This window comes from Alternaria alternata (assembly GCF_001642055.1).
Source record: "Alternaria alternata strain SRC1lrK2f unplaced genomic scaffold CC77scaffold_23, whole genome shotgun sequence".
NCBI classification, from domain to species: Eukaryota; Fungi; Ascomycota; class Dothideomycetes; order Pleosporales; family Pleosporaceae; genus Alternaria; species Alternaria alternata.
Window position 1 is genome coordinate 364,370 of NW_017306212.1, and position 18,190 is coordinate 382,559.

Consider the following 18,190-nt stretch of genomic DNA (forward strand, 5'->3'; position numbering starts at 1 on the left):
CTGTAGTGGGGATCCATATTTGGCGAATGGATTCCAAGGTCCTCTTCCGCAGACGTGTACTCGTAGACGGCCTTGCGAAGTTCCGCAGGGAGTTGCAAGATACTGCATTATGTCTAGTTCTGAAGAGTACTATCGAGCTTAGCTGAAAGCTCATGCTGGTGAAAATGTAACCCACTATCCGGCGAGCGCCGCGAGACTATCAGTGTCATTGCCGTCATGCCCTGTTTGCTTGTATGCTGGCTGTCCTGAAACTTCAGATCCGCCGCCTCGTCTGTCAAGGCTCCAGCCACCAATTCAAGACTCGTTGTAGCACTAGCAGCCCACTATGATTACTTTGATATCAGGAGTGCGCTTCACGCACTCGAGCTCCTTCTTCGCCATTTCCAATACCACCTGCTTCGTTGTAAGCCAGTCCTGCACCCCACTATGACAACCAGTCCACTCAATAGTAAGCTGGCGAAGTCCACGAAGTCGACCTAAGGCTTGTAGGGTGGAGGTCAAATCACTGCCAAGCTTAGTAATTGCACATTCGTTCTTCAAGCTATGCTTGTATTGTACATCCAGTTTCCCGAGATAAATGCGTATATTCGTGATAGCGCTCACCTGAGCATCGGTAAGGTGATAGTAGACAGCGAGATGAATGTCCCAATGGTCTCCATCGAACTCGTTGAGAGAAAATGGCAAGAGCATAGTTTCCAAATGTATCTGACGACAGGTCGCGATTAGTGTAAGACGACGTCTAGGAAGGTGGAAGTACGCAGGGCAATTGAGTTTCCGCTTCTTGGAACGACATCTATGCAATCTCTTGCAGTTCTTCGTATCACAGACCCGGATCTGCAATCCACCAAGAACGTATCCGTATATCCGCTTTCGAACAGAAGCAGGCAGTTGGAAGAAAGGCGAGGCCTCTATGTTACTGGAACTGAGTGAGTGTGATCTGGAAAGCAGTCCGTTCAATGGAAATTACCTACATGGTATCGTTCGAAATTGTTTTGCATATGTGTACGGCGCGCTTCTCCGTACCAGTAGTTGTGGTCGACAACCGTTGCGCCAGCCTCAAAAGACGTTCCATTGTGTTAGGGGAGAGGGAGATGATACGAAAGCAACGACGAGAGATCGTTTCAATGAATGGACAAGATGAACGATGAGAGTGATCATGAGAGAACAGAGGAGACGCTGGAGGGTCCGTGCCAGATACCATGAAGATAAACATGCTCTGTTAGCGTTGTGATGAAACAATGCAGCCTCGGCAAATTATAATATACATTTTATAACGACACGGCGATATATCCGCGTGCTCATCTCCCATAAAGAGTTGTCTGTCTTACCAGTCAAGTAGATTTGAGATGCACACATTTTGGTATTCACTCGCTGCAGCATTCTCTCTACTCTTTCTTAGTGATGGCCCTGAAGTCCCAGTTGTTGAGGTAGCCTGACCCGGCCTATCCACAAATGTCAGCTTCCGACGGCTCAAATATGTCACAAGGGGATAACACTCACGCAAAGATACGTCGCAAAGCTAACCCAGCCCAGATATGGAGCGAGCAGCCACCCGCAAGTAGGATCAACCTGTCCCCAGACGCTGATAAGGTAGGCGAGAGTTCCACCTAGAGCGAGAATGTCGACTGTAGCGGGTATAGGTTTACCAAGGCCAAAGTAGAGAGGAGTCCACATGAGGTTCAAGGCAAGCTGGATAGTGTAGAGAGTCGCTCCGTGCTGGGTTGTCTTAGCTTGAGCAGTACCAGGAAGACAAGGAATCATCATACCTTAGCCAAGGCGACAGTGTTAGGGTTAGCGGAATTGGCACCAATGGTGTATGCGCGGTAGGCTGTGTAGCCCATGGTGGCATAGAGGGCTGTCCATACTGGTCCGAAGACGTAACCGGGTGGGTGTAGTGGAGGCTGCTTCAGCGTTCGGTATGCTGTCTGAGACACGCTCGCTGCATCGATGTTATGTTTCCATACAGACACAAGAACACGTATGACCTACGACTGATGGCAAATCCTGTGGCTGTTCCACACAGAACTGGCAGTAGGATAGCTACTGCCGGGTTCTCAAAGGCGAAGTTGGGGAGGGTTAGGGAGGGGATGTAGCTCGTCATGGTGGCGATGGGTAACGATGCTTGTACGCAGCTGCTAGGTAAAAGTTGCCTGCGACAGGTACTTAGGTAGTGTATGGAATATGTCTTGTACCTGTACTCCGCATCCCGTTTTTCGGCACACCAATCAGGCGTGGGACCTGGACAGTTCACGAGCGCACGCGTCGACCCACTTTCCGAGCAGCCGGCACTAGCCCCGTCTCAGCCGTGCCAGCCCTCCGCGATCAACCTCACCCTTCTTTCTGCCATCTCCATCTCCACAGGCATCTTTCCGCCCGGGAGTCACTTTAGCACATCGTGAGTGCACCTTCTCGTCCTTTTGCTGCCCATTGTTCGTAATACCCCTTCTTCCTCTTGTACAGCTATCTCCATAGCTCCGACAGCTTTGTCCCCGTGGCCCTGCGCCCAGCCTCCCTCCAGCTGCCTCTCTGACCTTCTCTTCTTGCGCCGCCGCTTGGGTGCGATCAATCGCGTCGAGCGTGTCGGCTCCTTGTCACTTCTTACCTACTTCTTCCTCCTCGTTACTAATCACGTTCCTTCTCCGTCATCTTGTCCCTTACTTGTCCTCTCTCTGACCGAGCCATCATGGCAAACAGCTACCCGCTCCGATTGCCTCTCGAGCATCCACCACCACCCAGCGCATACTCCAGGCGAGATTGCGCGTCAGAACGAGCGAACACCACGCGTATAGTGCTGAGGCTCGCCTCATCACACTCCTTCCGAAACACCTGAACACGACTGCCCGTCTGGATCTCGCGACACACACTTGTGACTTCAAAATCCTTTCCGGGGCTTTTAATCCGTGGCGATGGACTCATATACGTATGTCTATGCAGAAGGAGATGCGCAAAGTGCGACGCTGACGGATTACAGTGCTACGCGTGAGGACTCTAGGCCGCCTGCCGATTCGTACCGACGCCGTTCACCAGGTAAGCTAGGTCTCTTCTTTGGACTGAGGGCGATTTTCCTCTTCACCGTCACGCGAAATAACGCCGCGTGTTTGCTCCCGGCCGGTTCTGCCAAGCACTGCTAGCGCGGAGTGACTGCGCGTGCTTTAGCAACGAGGAAAGCACTCTTCCGGCCGATCTGCAGACACGGTTGAATGCTACGCCTGTTGGACAGCAGCCTCAAACATCGACTTGGATCGAGATCGTGGTATGATTGAACTAAGCTAACATGCGTGATAAAGGCTCTGGAGACCGTAGGGCAGGCAGGCGACGATCGCGCTCACCCCAGAACATCGACCGATACCAGCCTGATCGCGCGCGCGATTACGATGGACCGCGACGGGACGGCAACCGACGACGCTCTTCACCTCCACCTGTGCAAGCAGGCATCGATCGATACGTACCTGGCCAGGACAACTTTGCGCCGACCTTCACCACCAACCCCGTTCCAAACCCCATGCACCTCGAATATCAGGTCGGATTCAACTACTTTGCAGAATGGTGGCGTGTCGAGCAGCTCATGAAGGAGGAGAAGGAGCGCGCGAAGAACGGCGGACGCAAGCCTGGTCTCAAAGGGGAACGTGAAGCCCGAGAGGAACGTGGCAAAGAGCGCGAGCAGATTCAAGCCGCATATGACGAGTACAAGGAGAAACTGCAGGTACAGATGGCGAAGACGTTTGTGGACAAGCATAAGAACGAAGAGTGGTTCAAGGAACGTTATGACCCAGACTATGATCTGGCTTTCAAAGAGAAGCTTCGTCAATATCGCCATGGCATCTACGAGGAGTGGGAGCGACAGATAGATGAGGGCTACTTTGATGAATTCACGTTGGAAGGCATCTACAAGAATGAGTCGAACGGTGCCGGCGGAATCGTTGAGAAAGAGGAGGGCGAAGCAACGGCTGCCAACGAGGTCTTGGGCGTAGGTGATTTGTTGCCTTGCAAAGGCGGCGAGATCCGCGATGAGACCGCGTTCCAGCCTACGCTACTCATCAAAACAATCGCGCCTACCGTCAATCGCGAGAAGGTCGAAGAGTTCTGTAAGGAACACCTGGGAGAAGGCCCTGGCGGCTTCAAGTGGCTGAGCATGAGTGACCCCAATCCACTTAAAAAATGCCACCGCATTGGTTGGGTCATTCTCAACCCAAGCGATGAGCAGCCAATGGTCATTGACGACCGTGGTGACGGACGTGACGAGGAGGCTGAAGACGGTACTGTCGAGGACAAATCTGAAGATACGCAGGGTCCCCATACAACCGCTCACAAGGCTCTCGAAGCTCTCAACGGGAAAACAGTCATTGATGATCAACGGGGCAACTTCACCTGCCACGTTGGTATCCATGAGCCGCCTGCTGCGCCGCGCAAAAAGGCATTGTGGGACCTCTTCTCTGCGCCTGAGAGGATTGAGCGTGATCTCGAGCTTGCCGAACGACTTGTTAGGAAGCTCGACTCTGATCTCAAGGCGCAGCACGAGGAAGACTTTGCTAACGTCGATGGTGTCAGCAAGATTGAACAGCGGGTTGAAGCTCTGCGGTCGAAAGGCTGGCTGCAGCCCCCAGCCAATGCCCCGGTTCCTGCCCAGAAAGCGCGCGATCCCGAGGACTTGGAAGAGGGTGAGGATGAGACCATGGAAGACGACGAGGGCGCCTTCGATGATGAAGTGGATGACGAAGAGTTGCTGGCCAAGAAGAAGAAGCTTGATCTTCTCATCGAGTACCTGCGACGAGTCTACAACTTCTGTTTCTTCTGTGTTTTTGAGAGTGATTCAGTTCACGAGTTGATTCGCAAGTGCGCTGGAGGTCATCTTCGTCGACCACGCGCCAGCCTTACAACTGCTGCCAAGGCGACTGCGAGAGCCACAGCTACCGGAGATCTATTTCCGTACAGGAAGCAAGAGTCTTCTGGTGATGCTGAGAATGGTGAGGGTGGTAGCCCAGTGCAAGAGCGGAAGCCTATGCGGCTGAGCACGAAGAACCAACAACAACTCCAGCGCGCTTTCAACTGGGTTAAAACCTATGAAGAGAAGCTGTTGCAGCTGCTTGAGCCAGAGAATGTTGACATCCGCAAGCTCGGTGGCAAACCTCTGGAGGAGGCCATCGAGGACGAACTCTCCCGCTATGTCAAACAAGAGGACGAATCCAAGTGGCGCTGTAAGGTCCCGGAGTGCACAAAGCTGTTCAAGGGCCAGCATTTCTGGCAAAAGCACGTTGAGAAGCGTCATCCTGAGTGGCTCGAAAAATTGCGTAAGGATGTGAGTATTGACGTGAAACATTAGGAAAATCTTCCTTACTAACCTGATACAGCTACGACTGGTTAACAGCTATGTTGTCGACCCTGCTCATATTGCTCCATCGCGTAGTGATGCCAATAGTAATGGTCACTTCCCAATGGGCAACCATGTCCAGGCTACTGGAACGCCGCGGGGGTTCAACCTGGCCAACATGAACATGGCAATGGCAAACAATGGCATGCAGAATGGGGTGCACCTAGGCGCCATGTTTAATCCTGCTATGGGCGGCACCTGGGACCCCAATGCTGCCCACGACGACCGCGCCGGCCCCATGCGACGGGGCGGCCACCGCTTCAACAGCCGTACTGGACCCTACGATCGCCAACCTCGTGATGGTCGTCCTCGTCCTGCTGTCAACGGTGGCCGGCTGACACCCCCGCCCCGTGGTAGCCGTCAGGGTCCTCAGCGATACGGTGAGGGCGGACCTGGCCCTGTACAATCTGTGCAAGGTCGGTCCATCAAGAGCTACGAGGATTTGGACGCGGTTGGTGGGGGTGGCAGCGGAGAGCTCAACTACTGAGTCTCAAACTTGCAAAGCATGGGTGGCTGTAGTGTAAGATGTTCAGTGGATTGGCGTTAGGGTGGATAACTTGATTTCTCTTGTTGCCGAAATGCCACAGAATACCTCGGCAGCAATTTGGGAATGGAGTAGGTCGGCGTCCCAGGATAACTCTTGCCATTGATTGGCATGAAGAGACATTTACCCATGGGCCTGTATCTTGTACAACTAGGCAGATATAGAACTTAACCAAATTGCAGTTCAAAACCACAGGGTCGAGCATGTTCTTCTAATGTGAGATTGTGACTAGTCAGTAAATCGGCCATCTTGGCCCGTGGCCAGAACGTGTTCGACGTCAGGTTTCCTTGCTAGGTATTAGTGACAGTGCGCCAAGTGGACGTCTGTAAGCGATGCATGATGCTGCGATGCGATGTTTGTGAGTTGAAGCGAGCCGAAGCGGTCCGATTCAAATTATATCCGAATCTTACGCGCCGTCCCGAGGAGGGGTGATCTGTCTGTCCAACTTGGTTGTCTCGTATACGTTCACAGCATACGGCGCGCGTATTAAGGAAACAAGATGGGAGACAAAGCGCGAACACGGCCAAGAGATGCGATGCCGTTCCTTCCTGCGTTCGGCCTCGTGGGCCTCTGCGTCATGGGCTAAGGCATCGGGTTGCGTCACTCAGCCACAATCCTTTACGCGCCCGACTCTGCTTCAGTGCCGACAAGCATTGAGGTGATCCACTTTGAGCAGAGGAACGGGCGGTGCAGCCCCATCGTATCTCTTGTCCTTGCTGTCGTGCCCGCATCTCCGCAGGGCACCAGCCTCAGGCGCAGCCACAGGCAGTACGAGGTGCTATTCCGGCGTCATACAACACGCGTCGACGCTCATCTGCAGGGACCCTAAAGGCTGCTTTTCGCTTTTCCTTCTAATTCTACACCCTATCTTCCTTCTTTCGGCTCGCGGCTCCCTAGCCCGTGTTCTTACGTTGCTATTAATTCAAGTATGCCCGCCAACCTCGACGCCCCGCCCGCCATTCAGCTCAACGGTGCTACCGAGCCCACCACGATGAATCCCCAGCCCTCAGTACAGAACTTTGGCGAGCCGGCGCGGCCTGCGGTGCCCACGCGCAATGACACGACCTTTTCCAAGTTCTCTACCGTGTCCGTGCCGCCGGAAGGGTCTATATTAACGGGCAAACAAGAGCACTGTAAGCAATACATCATCATCCCTGGGCCCTTGGCCATACTGATAGATGCGCAGATCTCAAGCGCGAACTCATCTCCCAGCAAACCAAGTACGAAATCGCCGAACTCTCCTCTCCTACAGCGCTGCGACGTTTTGGCGCGCCCTTTCGCTCAGATGCCGGCGAAGTTGCGCCAGAAGACTCAGAACTGCCCCTCCTCCGCTACATATTCGTAAACCATGTTCGCAACTTCCCCTTCCTGGACAAGGCCAAGGAGAAGGAGTTCTGGCAGGACAAACTCCAAGTTGTACGTCGTATGAGGTCATACTAGGTAGAGATGCAACTGACAAGGGTGCTGTTCTAGTTTCTGGAGTCCTTTGCGAGCAAAGACATCTCATCCTCGGAAGATCGGCTGGAAGAGACCAAAAGAAGAAAGTTGGCGCTCAAAGCCGAGAAATTGGTCGAGCTAATGATGGTATCTGGTATCCCTACCGCGTCAGGTTACGAAGAAAGAATACGCTTCGCCGAAATGGAAATCGTAGATAGACAAGCGGACGAGAAGGGACTTACCATGAACACGCCGAGCGGCCACTCTATCAACGGTTGGGACGTCAATGTCTCAGGTGTCAGGACAACCTCCGTGAAGAGACATCTCCGGTACCACACACATGCGGCAAGTAGAGATGCAAGTTGAAAACGGACAGAATCTAACGTTGCATTTGCAGGAGTACCTCATACGAGTAAAGCACGATGGAGACAAAGATTTCTATATTGGCCGTCGATACGCAGACTTCGTCCAATTACACAAGCGCATACGTCTCGAACTTCCCGGCAAAGTACTCGCCCCGTTACCTCGAAAGAACGCAAAAGATGGGCTTCTACAGTCAAGTGTTGATGACGATGATGTAAGCTCTATCTCGTCGGGATCTACCCAAGGGCCACCTCCTCCTGAACCTGAGAATAGTGGCGGTGGTGGTCTGCGCAGCTATATCTTTGGTAGTGGACACAAGAAAAACGCCTCACAAACATCGCTAGGAAGACGCTCGCCAAGGGCTTCGACGGACTACTCGGCGTACAAGGCCCCTCGGAAACTATACAGGGAAGAGCAACGTGTTTCTCTACGTGCCTTCCTCCGATCGTTTCTACACAATGAGCGCATTGCCCAATCGAGTGCCATGGCCGAATTTCTGACACGCGATCCCATAGAGGTCAACGAGGAGGAGATGGAAGACATTCAAAGGCGAGAAGAGATGGACAAGAAGCGCATAGAAGAGCAAAGGCAGTTCTACGAAGTTGCGCGCAAGCGAGCAGCGGAGCTTGATATCCACATGGAGAAGTTCAGGAGAGAGATTGTAGAAGCCAATGGACTCTCCCACCTGTTCCAGGAGATCAGGGTCAAGAACACGATCGCAGAGCTCAAGCCAGAGTACCAAAAGTTCGCAGAGTGGTTACGGATAGAAGTGGCTGCTACCATCTACCATTTGTTCCTAGCGGAAGACAACTCCCCCGAGCTATTTGCTCAAGCGAAGCGCATACACTCTCTCGTTCCATACGGTGTCCTCAAGAACGTCATTAGGATAGCCAACCCTGCCGCAGTCATGAGTGGAGTCCTGGATCTGTTCCTTGCCCAACCGTTCGGTGCTCGATCATTACTTCAACGTATATTTGGTATGGCCATCAATGATGGTGTCAACTCTGTGCAGAAGACAATCGATACACTCGGTTCTACCAGGATCAAGGATGACGTGCTTTGCGACAAGATCAAAGCATACGTACAAGCAGACGAGGGCGTTAAGGAAGCGATACGACAGGAAGCTGCGCGCGATAACGTCGATGTGGTGGTGACTATACTACGTTCCGAGTTTTTCCAACCAGAGTTATCTTCGCAACAGGTGGAGAAGGTTTTCAATGCCTACGTTGCATGGAACAACGCGGTCGAAAATGTGAGATCGCGCCGCCTCAGTAGAACAGCTAGCAGCCGCAGCAATGTCAGTACAGCAACTAACGCGACCGGCCAGGTCGAAAAGGAGATGCGATCAGGCGCTGAGCTCTTCGCGCACCTGAAACAGTACTTGAAGCTCTGCCTAAGACAAAGAGATAAGTTGATGATGTTACAAATCATCGAAGAGGTAAGCTGGAAAGGAGAGCGATATCTGGAACGAATGACTGACGTTTCTCTAGCCCACGACTCTCCAACTCTTCCGAGATCTATTCACCATTTTCTACGAGCCGCTTGTCCGTGTCTACAAGTCCGCGAACGTATACAACAGTATTACTGATTTTGCCATGTTCGCCGATGACACCATTAAGACAATTGAAGCTTGCCAACGGCAAGAAGTTTCTGCAGACCCCAATCAAACCGTGCAAGCTTTTATCGATCTGTGCGCTCGTCACGAGGGTAACTTCTACAAGTTCGTTCACGAGGTCCACAAACACGACAATGGTCTTTTTGACCAGCTCATGGGCTGGTTAGAGGGTATATTGGATTTCCTACGCCATGGGCCTGGAAGTGGCGGTAAGCTCGACATGAATGCACTCTTCCAGGGTGGTATGGATTCAAACTTGATCGACAAGAACAAGGCGATTCGCGAGATCAACAGTCTCATCAAGTGGCAAATGGCGCGGAAGAAGTGGCATTCAGACAAGACCAGACAGAAGATGGCGAGTGGTGGTGACGATCCTGACCCGCTTATGGGCGGTATTGCTGGCTTCAAGTCGAGTGACTTTGGACTCAATGCGGTACGTTTCTTGCTCTGACAACATTGTATTCATGTACTGATGTGGATACAGATGGATCTTCAAGACCTTGAACTCGATGATGATGGTAGCGACTCGACCGACTCAGAAGACATGGACGACACAGATGTAGCAGATCCAATCGAAGCCGAGCGCAAGAGCCGAGCGCGCGCTGCTGAGAAGCTTAGGAGAAAGGCTGGCGAACCCAAAAAGCCGGCGATCGTGGAGCTGTACAAGCTCAGCGAGGGTTTCAACAGCATGCTCAGGAACGTTCTCGCTTCATAGGCTATTTATATGCTTCTGTGGTTGCAGAGCGCCGATCGGATCGCCCTCGAACAGCGTTATGATAGAGCACTCTGGTCACCGCTTCCAAGACCTAATGAAATTATTTCGAGCCACTGTGCAGTTATGTTGAAAACATTCTCCCATATGTGCTAATCAGGTCCTGGTGTTGGCGGCACAATGCACCCACGTGCTCGGAATGCGCACCTACCAGAAGCACGCTAGCGCGGCGCAGCGCTCGGAGCTAGTGTTCGGTCGCAAGATGCTGTTAGCTGTCCTTTTAGTTTCAGCCGGAGCGTTGCCGCGTCCACGCGTTGAACTTGCTCACCATTTCCCTTCTTCGTACAATGATAGTGCGGCTTTGGCACGAATTGTGCTAACATTCATTCATTCACTCTCTTCGTTGCCCAGAAGCAACGCCAATCGCGTTTGCAGTGCGCGTGAACTTGGTTCCACGTTCCAGGCACGAGCTCCTACCATATCCCGAACGACTTTCGGTTGCAACCCCCGCCGTCTTACCTTGAGACTCCCTTTCTATCGCAGAGCACGCTGGTAGAACGTACAATTCGTCGTAGCAATACCCCACAATCTCAACTACTTTACAGTGGTAGCCCGTCAACATGCCCGCGAAATCGCGATTCACGAGGCTCGATGCCTTTACCAAGACGGTCGAAGATGCGCGCGTGCGCACAACATCCGGTGGGGTTGTCACCATAGTCAGCTTGTTGGTTGTCTTTTGGTTAACGTGGGGCGAGTGGGCCGATTACAGGAGAGTAACGGTACGGCCAGAATTGGTGGTCGATAAGGGCAGAGGCGAACGCATGGAGATCGCCCTGAACGTAACGTTTCCAAGAGTGCCATGCGAACTACTCACTCTCGATGTCATGGATGTATCTGGCGAGTTGCAAATGGGCGTCACGCACGGTATCAACAAGGTTCGACTAAGTCCTGAGAAGGAGGGTAGCAAAGTTATCGACATCAAGGCTTTGGATCTGTAAGTCTATAGAGTGCTTTGGATAGAGGAGCATGTCCAAGAAGCAACAGAGTGCTGATAGTGACTTCAGGCACGCTGACGAAGCGTCACATCTGGCCCCCGACTACTGCGGCGAATGTTACGGCGCCCCTTCCCCCACCAACGCAATCAAACCTGGCTGTTGCAACACCTGCGACGAAGTCCGCGATGCTTATGCCTCAATCTCATGGTCCTTTGGCCGTGGAGAGGGAGTCGAACAATGCGAGAGAGAGCACTACGCCGAACATCTCGATCAACAACGCCAGGAAGGATGTCGTCTTGAGGGCAGTATCCGTGTCAACAAGGTCGTCGGAAACTTCCACATTGCTCCTGGAAAGTCCTTCTCCAACGGCAACCTGCACGTCCACGATCTCGAGAACTACTTCAAGGATGAGTACGCGCACACCTTTACCCATCGGGTCCACCAGCTTCGCTTTGGCCCTCAGCTCAGCGATGTGGTCGTCCAAGACATGCAGAGGAAACACCAAGGCTCAGCCGCCGGTGGATGGTCGAACCACCACATCAATCCTCTCGATGACACCGAGCAGCACACCGACGAGAAGGCATACAACTACATGTACTTCATCAAGGTCGTGTCGACCGCTTACCTGCCTCTCGGCTGGGAGAAGGAGATTAGTCGTCCCGGTAAACAAGATGAGCTGCTCGGCGCCACGATTGATGCTACATATAAGGGCAGTATTGAGACGCACCAGTACTCTGTTACTAGTCATCATAGGAGTCTCCAGGGTGGTACTGATGAGAAGGAGGGTCACAAGGAAAGAATCCACGCCAGGGGAGGTATTCCCGGCGTTTTCTTCTCTTATGTGAGTTTTGCGGTTCCCTTCCCTTGACCCCTGAATCCGATCACTAATATCTGCCACAGGACATTTCACCAATGAAGGTCATAAACCGCGAAGTCCGCGAGAAGACTTTCTCTGGCTTCCTCGTCGGTCTCTGCGCCGTAATTGGTGGTACTCTCACCGTCGCTGCAGCCGTGGACCGGGCACTGTATGAGGGTGTGAACAGGATTAAGAAAATCCATTCACAGTAGATGGCTATTTTCCCCTCAAGGTCTTTCTATGGACCCTCTCATTGTTGCATTTACGCGCGTTCGTGTTCGGAGTTTTGGGCGTCGCAGGCTATCTCTGGAAAGACTTGACTCATCTTTACGTATCTGGTAGAGTGACGTGGGCGGCGTGGGTATGGAGAGGTGTAGAAGGATGGAAATTCTCCCCGAACAAACCTTGTATTATCTAGGTCGAATATCTGACAAGAAACGCCTATTTACGCGAACATTGCCTTCAGTCATACTATGAACCAGTCGTCCTGCCTTCTATCATGTTACTTCTGCTATCACCTTCTGGTTAACGGTACCTAGATGCCTTTGTTTTAAGAACTATGGAGTGTGGTATGTAGCGAGTCTAGTGCTGGTCAGGGTGAGTTTCTTCAGGCTGTCATCACAGTGGCTGCCTAGTTGCCTTGCTGCCTAGCTACGCTACGAAGGGCGAAAGTGTGAGGCCGCTGTTGTGTGGATCCAGAGTCAAGCAACCAATGATCAGGCAGAGTTTATCTGCGCAAAATAATAGGTGTAGGTAAAGACACGACAACAGTAAACCGCAGTCACGATCCACGGAACCTTCGACGTCAGACCAATGACGATTGCCAGAGGGCGAGAAAACGTGGCTTGGCGGCGCACGGACCCTCGATCTTTATAGACGGTTTCAGCTTCTCGGCCTTGCTCACTTACACTTCTACAACAGCACAACCAACGTACTCCGATTAAGAATGAACGATCAACCAAGAGGCGGACGGGGGCGGGGTCGGGGTCGAGGACGCGGGAACTGGAGCGTTTCTTTCACACCACAAAACCACGATGACGATCAGATGATGCTTGATGGTGACTCCTCACGTGGACGAGGCAGAGGAAGGGGACGAGGAAGAGGAGGATTCAGGGGCGGTCCAAACAATTTCCAGCATGAAAACCGTTCACGAGAACCGTTAGTCGACAAAGACATGCTTGCAAAGCTGAAATCGAATCCATCCTACGCGCTTATGGAAGGCTTCCTCGGACGACGTTACGATGCAGCCAACAAATTACTAAACCTCTCGACTATTGCTGGAGATCAAGAGATCCTCCAATCTGGCATGTTTGCCTCAGAAGGTGCACAGAAGAAGTTCTTCCCTGCCCTCATGATCGTTTGCGATGCCATTCTTGAGACGCTAGAAGCAAAAGAGCAAGCAATCCACAGCGTCACACTCGCCGGCAATAACCTCCAAAATACACACGCTGTTTACCAACTCTGCAATCATTTCCGCCACATCCAGAACCTTGATCTCAGCAACAACGCTTTTGCGACGCTGGACGCGCTAAAGCCTTGGAAAGGCCGCTTCAGGAACGTCGAACACCTCATTGTCGACCGGTTCCCAACACCCAACTGGGAGGATGAGATCATCTCTTGGTTTCCTAAACTCAAAATTTTGAATGGCAATCAGGTTCGTCCTGACGCAGCAGTGGCAAACAACAATGCAGCAAACGCACAGCAAATACCACCATCCACCACACCAACACCTATACCAACGACTATCGACCCGGAGCAGCAAAGGAAAGAAGAGATGATCCTCTATGTTCAGCACGAAACCAACCTCAAGCGCGACTACGCCATTCAATGTCTGGAGGCTGGCCAGTGGAACATCGAGCAAGCAGGCGCTCTCTTCGCACAAAGTCGAGAGTCTTTGCCAGCTGAAGCGTACAACTAGATGTTTGCGGCATCAGACACCTAGCAACGGGAATCCAGGGAGCAGGGACATGGACATATGCATGGCAGAGAGCGGGTCTTTCAAGTATGCGCAGACACTCTCTGGCTAGCACCCGGAAATTACTACAAGGAGCGAGACTTTTCTTTCACTGTACGGAGCGAGGCTAAGAAAATGATTCAGGGCGGGGCATAGCACGGCGTTGATTCTTTTGTATATGGAGCATGATGCGGTACATATACCCACGTGGCAGAAGCACGAGTATCGTCTATATAGAATGACAATGTCAAAAACCATCTTCTACTAAGCTTTCTCACATTTATGATCGTAACGAGCTTGAATGTGAATGCTAACTCTGCAACAGCACCTTAGGCATCCATCAATAGACTGCGCACCTGCATCACGATGCATGCAAATGATAAAACTAGTTTTTGAACGCGAAAAACACACTCTAGGCCATCAGCCGAGCGCAAATAGATATCATCTCTATGTACTGACAATATATATATATACTGAAAGAAAGCCGCATTACCACTACCGAAAGACCACAAAATTATCTAGTGACTCTTTCTCTGCGCATTAGCCAACGCGCTGTTGAGCGCAGCCGTTACGTCGACATGGAACAGCGGCCTGTTCAGCCCTTGAACAACCGCTATCCGGCCCCTCTGCCTAGCATCACCAGCCTCCACATGTCCGTACGCCTTGCTGTGTTCCAACTGCTTTGTTATGCTACCGGTCTCCGAACTGTCACCCGATTCTGGATGTGCTGCCTCGATATCGTGACTTCGTACTTGCGATAGTGCGCGTTGAGCGAGGAGGTTCTCGCGTGCTTCTGCTTGCGCAGCAGCCGAGTCTGAACCGCCGATCTCGGCGACACTGAAGATGGGTTTCCAGCGGTGCGTTATGCCGCTGTCAGGCGTCTCGGGGGTGTAGTAACCGAAACCCGCTGCAGCAAGAGAGCGCTTGGTCCACCGGTTGTTGATGTTGCAGAAATGCCAATCAACTGTGTCTGGAGCCGCATACTTGTCAAGCTGATTCCTTACGTCAATCAGGTTCTGGATTGAAGTAAGATCGACGTTGTTGACAGATGAGAAATCGAGGATGATGGCTTTCAGCGTAGGCCGATCGTCTTGTACTTGAGCCTCCTTTCCACGAGGGCCAGGGTCGTTCCATGGGCGGTCGCCGGGTCTGTTGTACGTCGCTTGGTTTGTACGACGCGTCTTTGCAAATATGATGTCGGTGAGTTGGTCGAGGTAGTGGTTTGCGTTTGGATAATTGAAGCCTTCGCTAAATCGGTAGATGAAGATACCTGGGTAAGGATCCTCCAGCTGGATGCTTGGATTGGATCCATCCTTGTGATCAATAGGCAAGAAAACTTCACGAATGGAGTGCTCTCCCTCTGCTGGCTTCTGCTTGAAACCGGGCGATGGCATTTTGTCTTCCTCATGCGGGTCCAACAGATGGTCGCCGATAACGGAGTGAATCTTGGCTCTGCCCATAAAACGACCCTTGGCTTTGAACAGACGGAAAGCGAACATGCCTGCCGATACGGACACTGTAACGTAAATACCATTTTCGATGCTGGAAAAGACTGTAACCAGAACACCAATGAAGAATATGATGACCTCAAGTGGTGAGATCCTCCAGAATTGGTACACGGTGTTTGGTGGTGTGATCAAGTCAAGCACTGCGTGGATAATGACTGCCGATAGTGCCGCGTTGGGAATGTACCAAAACATAGCCGGAAGTGCGTAGATAGCGAGAAGCACTACGATGGCCGTAATGACACCTGCGAAAGGCGTGCGGACTCCAGCCTTAGACTTGATGGCAGTGCGAGAGAAAGAACCAGTTGCGGGGTATGCTCCTAAGAAGGGTCCCAAGCAGTTGGACACGCCGATGGCCACGAGCTCTTGCGATGGGTTGATGACGTAGTTGTTCACTCGTCCGAACGACTTGGCAATGGAGATGTGCTCGATGAGGAGGACGATGACAGTAGACGGTAATTCGGTGGCGAACGACTTGATTATGGGAATTGTGACCTTGGGTACGCGAGCGTGTTGGAATCCTGAAGTTGTAAGTAATGGATCTGATCAAGATTAAGAAGCATCTTACCTCGCGGAACAGTTCCAAGAGTGGTAATAATTGGCTTAGTTCCGTTGGCTTTGTGCTCTCGATTTGCTAGGTAACTGAACAGAATGTACAGCAAAATAACAAACACCGTTCGCAGAGTGTTGATGAAGAAGAACAGCTTCGCACGGGTAGGGAATCGCTTTGCGAGCTGGCCGCATGTAAAACGGATCGCATAGAGAAGGAAGAGGCAAGTCAAGCCGAATGATGCGTTAAGGTTAGTTCGTCCAAGGTACTTGAGCGAGTTGATCACCACTTTGTATGTGGGATCCCTAGTCGAGAAACCTGTGATACCCATCATGGTTGGAAACTGTCCAGCAGCGATACTGAGCGCAGAGCCAGTCATGAACGCTGAGATTGCAGGCAACGAGATGAGATCCACAATCCAGCCCATACGGACAAGACCCAAGAAGAGAACGATTGATCCGGCGATGATGGCCAACGAGGATGCGATCATGTCTCGTGAGATACCCTGACCGGCTAATTTCTCTTCCGCTGACAGCACAACACCGCCAGTGACTGTGGATAGAACTGCGACGGGTCCGATGGTGATGTCTTTCGAGGTAGCGAAGAACCAGTAGATGAGTACGCCCATGAACGAAGAGTACAATCCGAATTCGACAGGAAGCTCAGCAAGCTTTGCGTAGGCCATACCTTGGGGAACGACAACAGCACCCACGGTGATACCTGGCGAAAGTTAGTAGCTATACAAAACAATCAAACTATAGCTTGACATACCAGCGACAAGGTCACCTATTAACCATTGTACGTTGTAGCGACCTATCCAATGAAGGAACGGAAACAAGCTGTAGCAATATTCTCTGAACTCGGGTCCACTGGGAAGAGTGTCTTGAATCCATTCTTTCGCAGTAGGTTCATCCTCAACATATGTATCTGCGGAGTCGATGGTGAAAACACTTTCGCCTCGTGTTACGCGCTCTGAGCCAGTTTCGTTCCGGTAGTGCAGGTCGATGCCTAAGACCTTTGCCAGGCTGTGGCCGACTTTATTGGCTGTAGAAGCCATCGTTAAGGTAGGAGTTCTTCAACGCGTTCGAACAAAAATGCACTGGTTCAGCACTTGGAGGGCCACGTGCTTGAAATCCAGTACCAAGTTTGACAAGGCCGAATAAGCTTCAGAAGCAAGGACAAGAGTTGCCAGGCGTCTGAAAGTTTATCTATGAGGACCAACGGGCTGGGAGGCGTTCACAAGCACAGCACAAGCAATTGATGGCTTGGAGCGAAACGCACGCGGTCTCTCCAGAGCGAATAGCAGTGTCGCGATGCCGGTCTGGGCTGCAGGATCGGCCCTGTGAGCTTCGAAGTCGAGATAGCTTGGGAAGCTTGAGTGTACTGGATGTGGGAAGGACCGAAGCCTTCAAGACGCCTCCGAATTGCTTGACCTGGCGGAAAATTGCGTGATCGCTTCCGTTACTGGATCGGAATTGGTTTTGAAGGGATCCGATGTAGGCTACTGGTCGACGCGCAGTCGGGGAGATGTCGAGGCAATAAGGCCACTGCTACGGTAGAGGGCTCGAGGTAGGTAGGGAGTATTTCCAAGCAACGCCCGGGTGGAGGGTTCTGACAAGTGACATAATGCTGCCCTGATATGCCGATCAGATCTAACGAAGTTCAAGCGACTGTGACGCTTTTCGCCGCGGTACCGGCTTCAATCTGATGGCAGATGGGTCGAGCTTGCAAGGGTATGCGGGTGCGGCGACAGGGATGGCGCGCGAAGGATGTGATGGTCGCTCGCGGTTCGCCCTAGTGCCCAATAAAAAAGGTATGGCCTGAATTGCGTGCTCGGGAGCAAAGATGTCGACTTCGGTGTGCGAGCACGCCAAGTGAGCTTGGTGAATGGTTGAGCTGTGGCATAATTGGCACAAACGGATCCTTCTAGAGCATTCGTGATTACAACCTCATTTGACGTTCTGCTATTTGCAATACTGCTGAGCACAGCAGCCAGCTCGACGCCTCTTTACATTACGTGCGTCAATATCTTTGCACGTAGTGTCCTCCAATCAAAAGAGGCGGGATTTTCTAAATTCGGGAGGTCTTTGTTGAGCGCATTCGTGATGTCGAAAAGTCAGTTCTGACGTCATGCTCTGGGGAAAGCCGGCTGTGCGGATACGTTGAGACGGCACTTGGATTCGACGGGAACTTGCATCCAATCCAGGGCAACCGTTTCTGAACACCACAAAGCGCCCGTGATAGGTCCGATACTAGATCCGCTGCGTAGGAGAAGTTTGTGGGTTCAATTA

At 52.0% G+C, this 18,190-nt stretch overlaps 7 protein-coding genes across 7 annotated transcripts; 4 read left to right on the forward strand and 3 right to left on the reverse strand.

The window, feature by feature from the left end:
- Positions 1 to 464: 464 nt before the first annotated feature.
- CC77DRAFT_411192 (hypothetical protein) lies at positions 465 to 1,299 on the reverse strand. Its single transcript, XM_018531612.1, has 3 exons — positions 972 to 1,299; positions 758 to 916; positions 465 to 705 (listed from the first exon to the last, which is right to left on the reverse strand). Exons 1-3 carry the CDS (start codon positions 1,211 to 1,213, stop codon positions 600 to 602), a joined length of 507 nt encoding a protein of 168 aa, XP_018381442.1. The 5' UTR covers positions 1,214 to 1,299; the 3' UTR covers positions 465 to 599.
- Positions 1,300 to 1,385: 86 nt separating this feature from the next.
- CC77DRAFT_945105 (translocator protein) lies at positions 1,386 to 2,101 on the reverse strand (the record flags this gene model as incomplete). Its single annotated transcript, XM_018535006.1, has 4 exons — positions 1,386 to 1,442; positions 1,501 to 1,716; positions 1,767 to 1,939; positions 1,990 to 2,101. 4 exons carry the CDS (start codon positions 2,099 to 2,101, stop codon positions 1,386 to 1,388), a joined length of 558 nt encoding a protein of 185 aa, XP_018381443.1.
- An 805-nt stretch (positions 2,102 to 2,906) lies between these two features.
- CC77DRAFT_945605 (hypothetical protein) lies at positions 2,907 to 5,855 on the forward strand (the record flags this gene model as incomplete). Its single annotated transcript, XM_018535030.1, has 3 exons — positions 2,907 to 3,027; positions 3,288 to 5,296; positions 5,349 to 5,855. 3 exons carry the CDS (start codon positions 2,907 to 2,909, stop codon positions 5,853 to 5,855), a joined length of 2,637 nt encoding a protein of 878 aa, XP_018381444.1.
- A 985-nt stretch (positions 5,856 to 6,840) lies between these two features.
- Positions 6,841 to 10,042, forward strand: CC77DRAFT_1034541 (hypothetical protein; the record flags this gene model as incomplete). The annotated part of the gene is made up of 6 exons (XM_018526877.1): positions 6,841 to 7,045; positions 7,099 to 7,328; positions 7,386 to 7,694; positions 7,747 to 9,150; positions 9,203 to 9,760; positions 9,812 to 10,042. 6 exons carry the CDS (start codon positions 6,841 to 6,843, stop codon positions 10,040 to 10,042), a joined length of 2,937 nt encoding a protein of 978 aa, XP_018381445.1.
- Positions 10,043 to 10,659: 617 nt separating this feature from the next.
- Positions 10,660 to 12,102, forward strand: CC77DRAFT_945395 (endoplasmic reticulum-golgi intermediate compartment protein 3; the record flags this gene model as incomplete). Its single annotated transcript, XM_018535020.1, has 3 exons — positions 10,660 to 11,033; positions 11,104 to 11,875; positions 11,935 to 12,102. The coding sequence occupies 3 exons, from the start codon at positions 10,660 to 10,662 to the stop codon at positions 12,100 to 12,102; spliced, it is 1,314 nt and encodes a 437-aa protein (XP_018381446.1).
- Positions 12,103 to 13,064: 962 nt separating this feature from the next.
- Positions 13,065 to 13,808, forward strand: CC77DRAFT_1065592 (hypothetical protein; the record flags this gene model as incomplete). Its single annotated transcript, XM_018528824.1, has 1 exon — positions 13,065 to 13,808. One exon carries the CDS (start codon positions 13,065 to 13,067, stop codon positions 13,806 to 13,808), a length of 744 nt encoding a protein of 247 aa, XP_018381447.1.
- Positions 13,809 to 14,362: 554 nt separating this feature from the next.
- Positions 14,363 to 16,956, reverse strand: CC77DRAFT_1065593 (sulfate permease 2; the record flags this gene model as incomplete). Its single annotated transcript, XM_018528825.1, has 3 exons — positions 14,363 to 15,870; positions 15,918 to 16,619; positions 16,671 to 16,956. 3 exons carry the CDS (start codon positions 16,954 to 16,956, stop codon positions 14,363 to 14,365), a joined length of 2,496 nt encoding a protein of 831 aa, XP_018381448.1.
- Positions 16,957 to 18,190: the final 1,234 nt, after the last annotated feature.

Coding starts and splice junctions, on each gene's coding strand:
- CC77DRAFT_411192 (XM_018531612.1), bottom strand. CDS start 1,213: ATGTTTATCTTCATGGTATCTGGCACGGACCCTCCAGCGTCTCCTCTG. Junction 917..971: donor ACAATTTCGAACGATACCAT/GTAGGTAATTTC, acceptor ACTCAGTTCCAG/TAACATAGAGGCCTCGCCTT. Junction 706..757: donor CGGAAACTCAATTGCCCTGC/GTACTTCCACCT, acceptor ACCTGTCGTCAG/ATACATTTGGAAACTATGCT.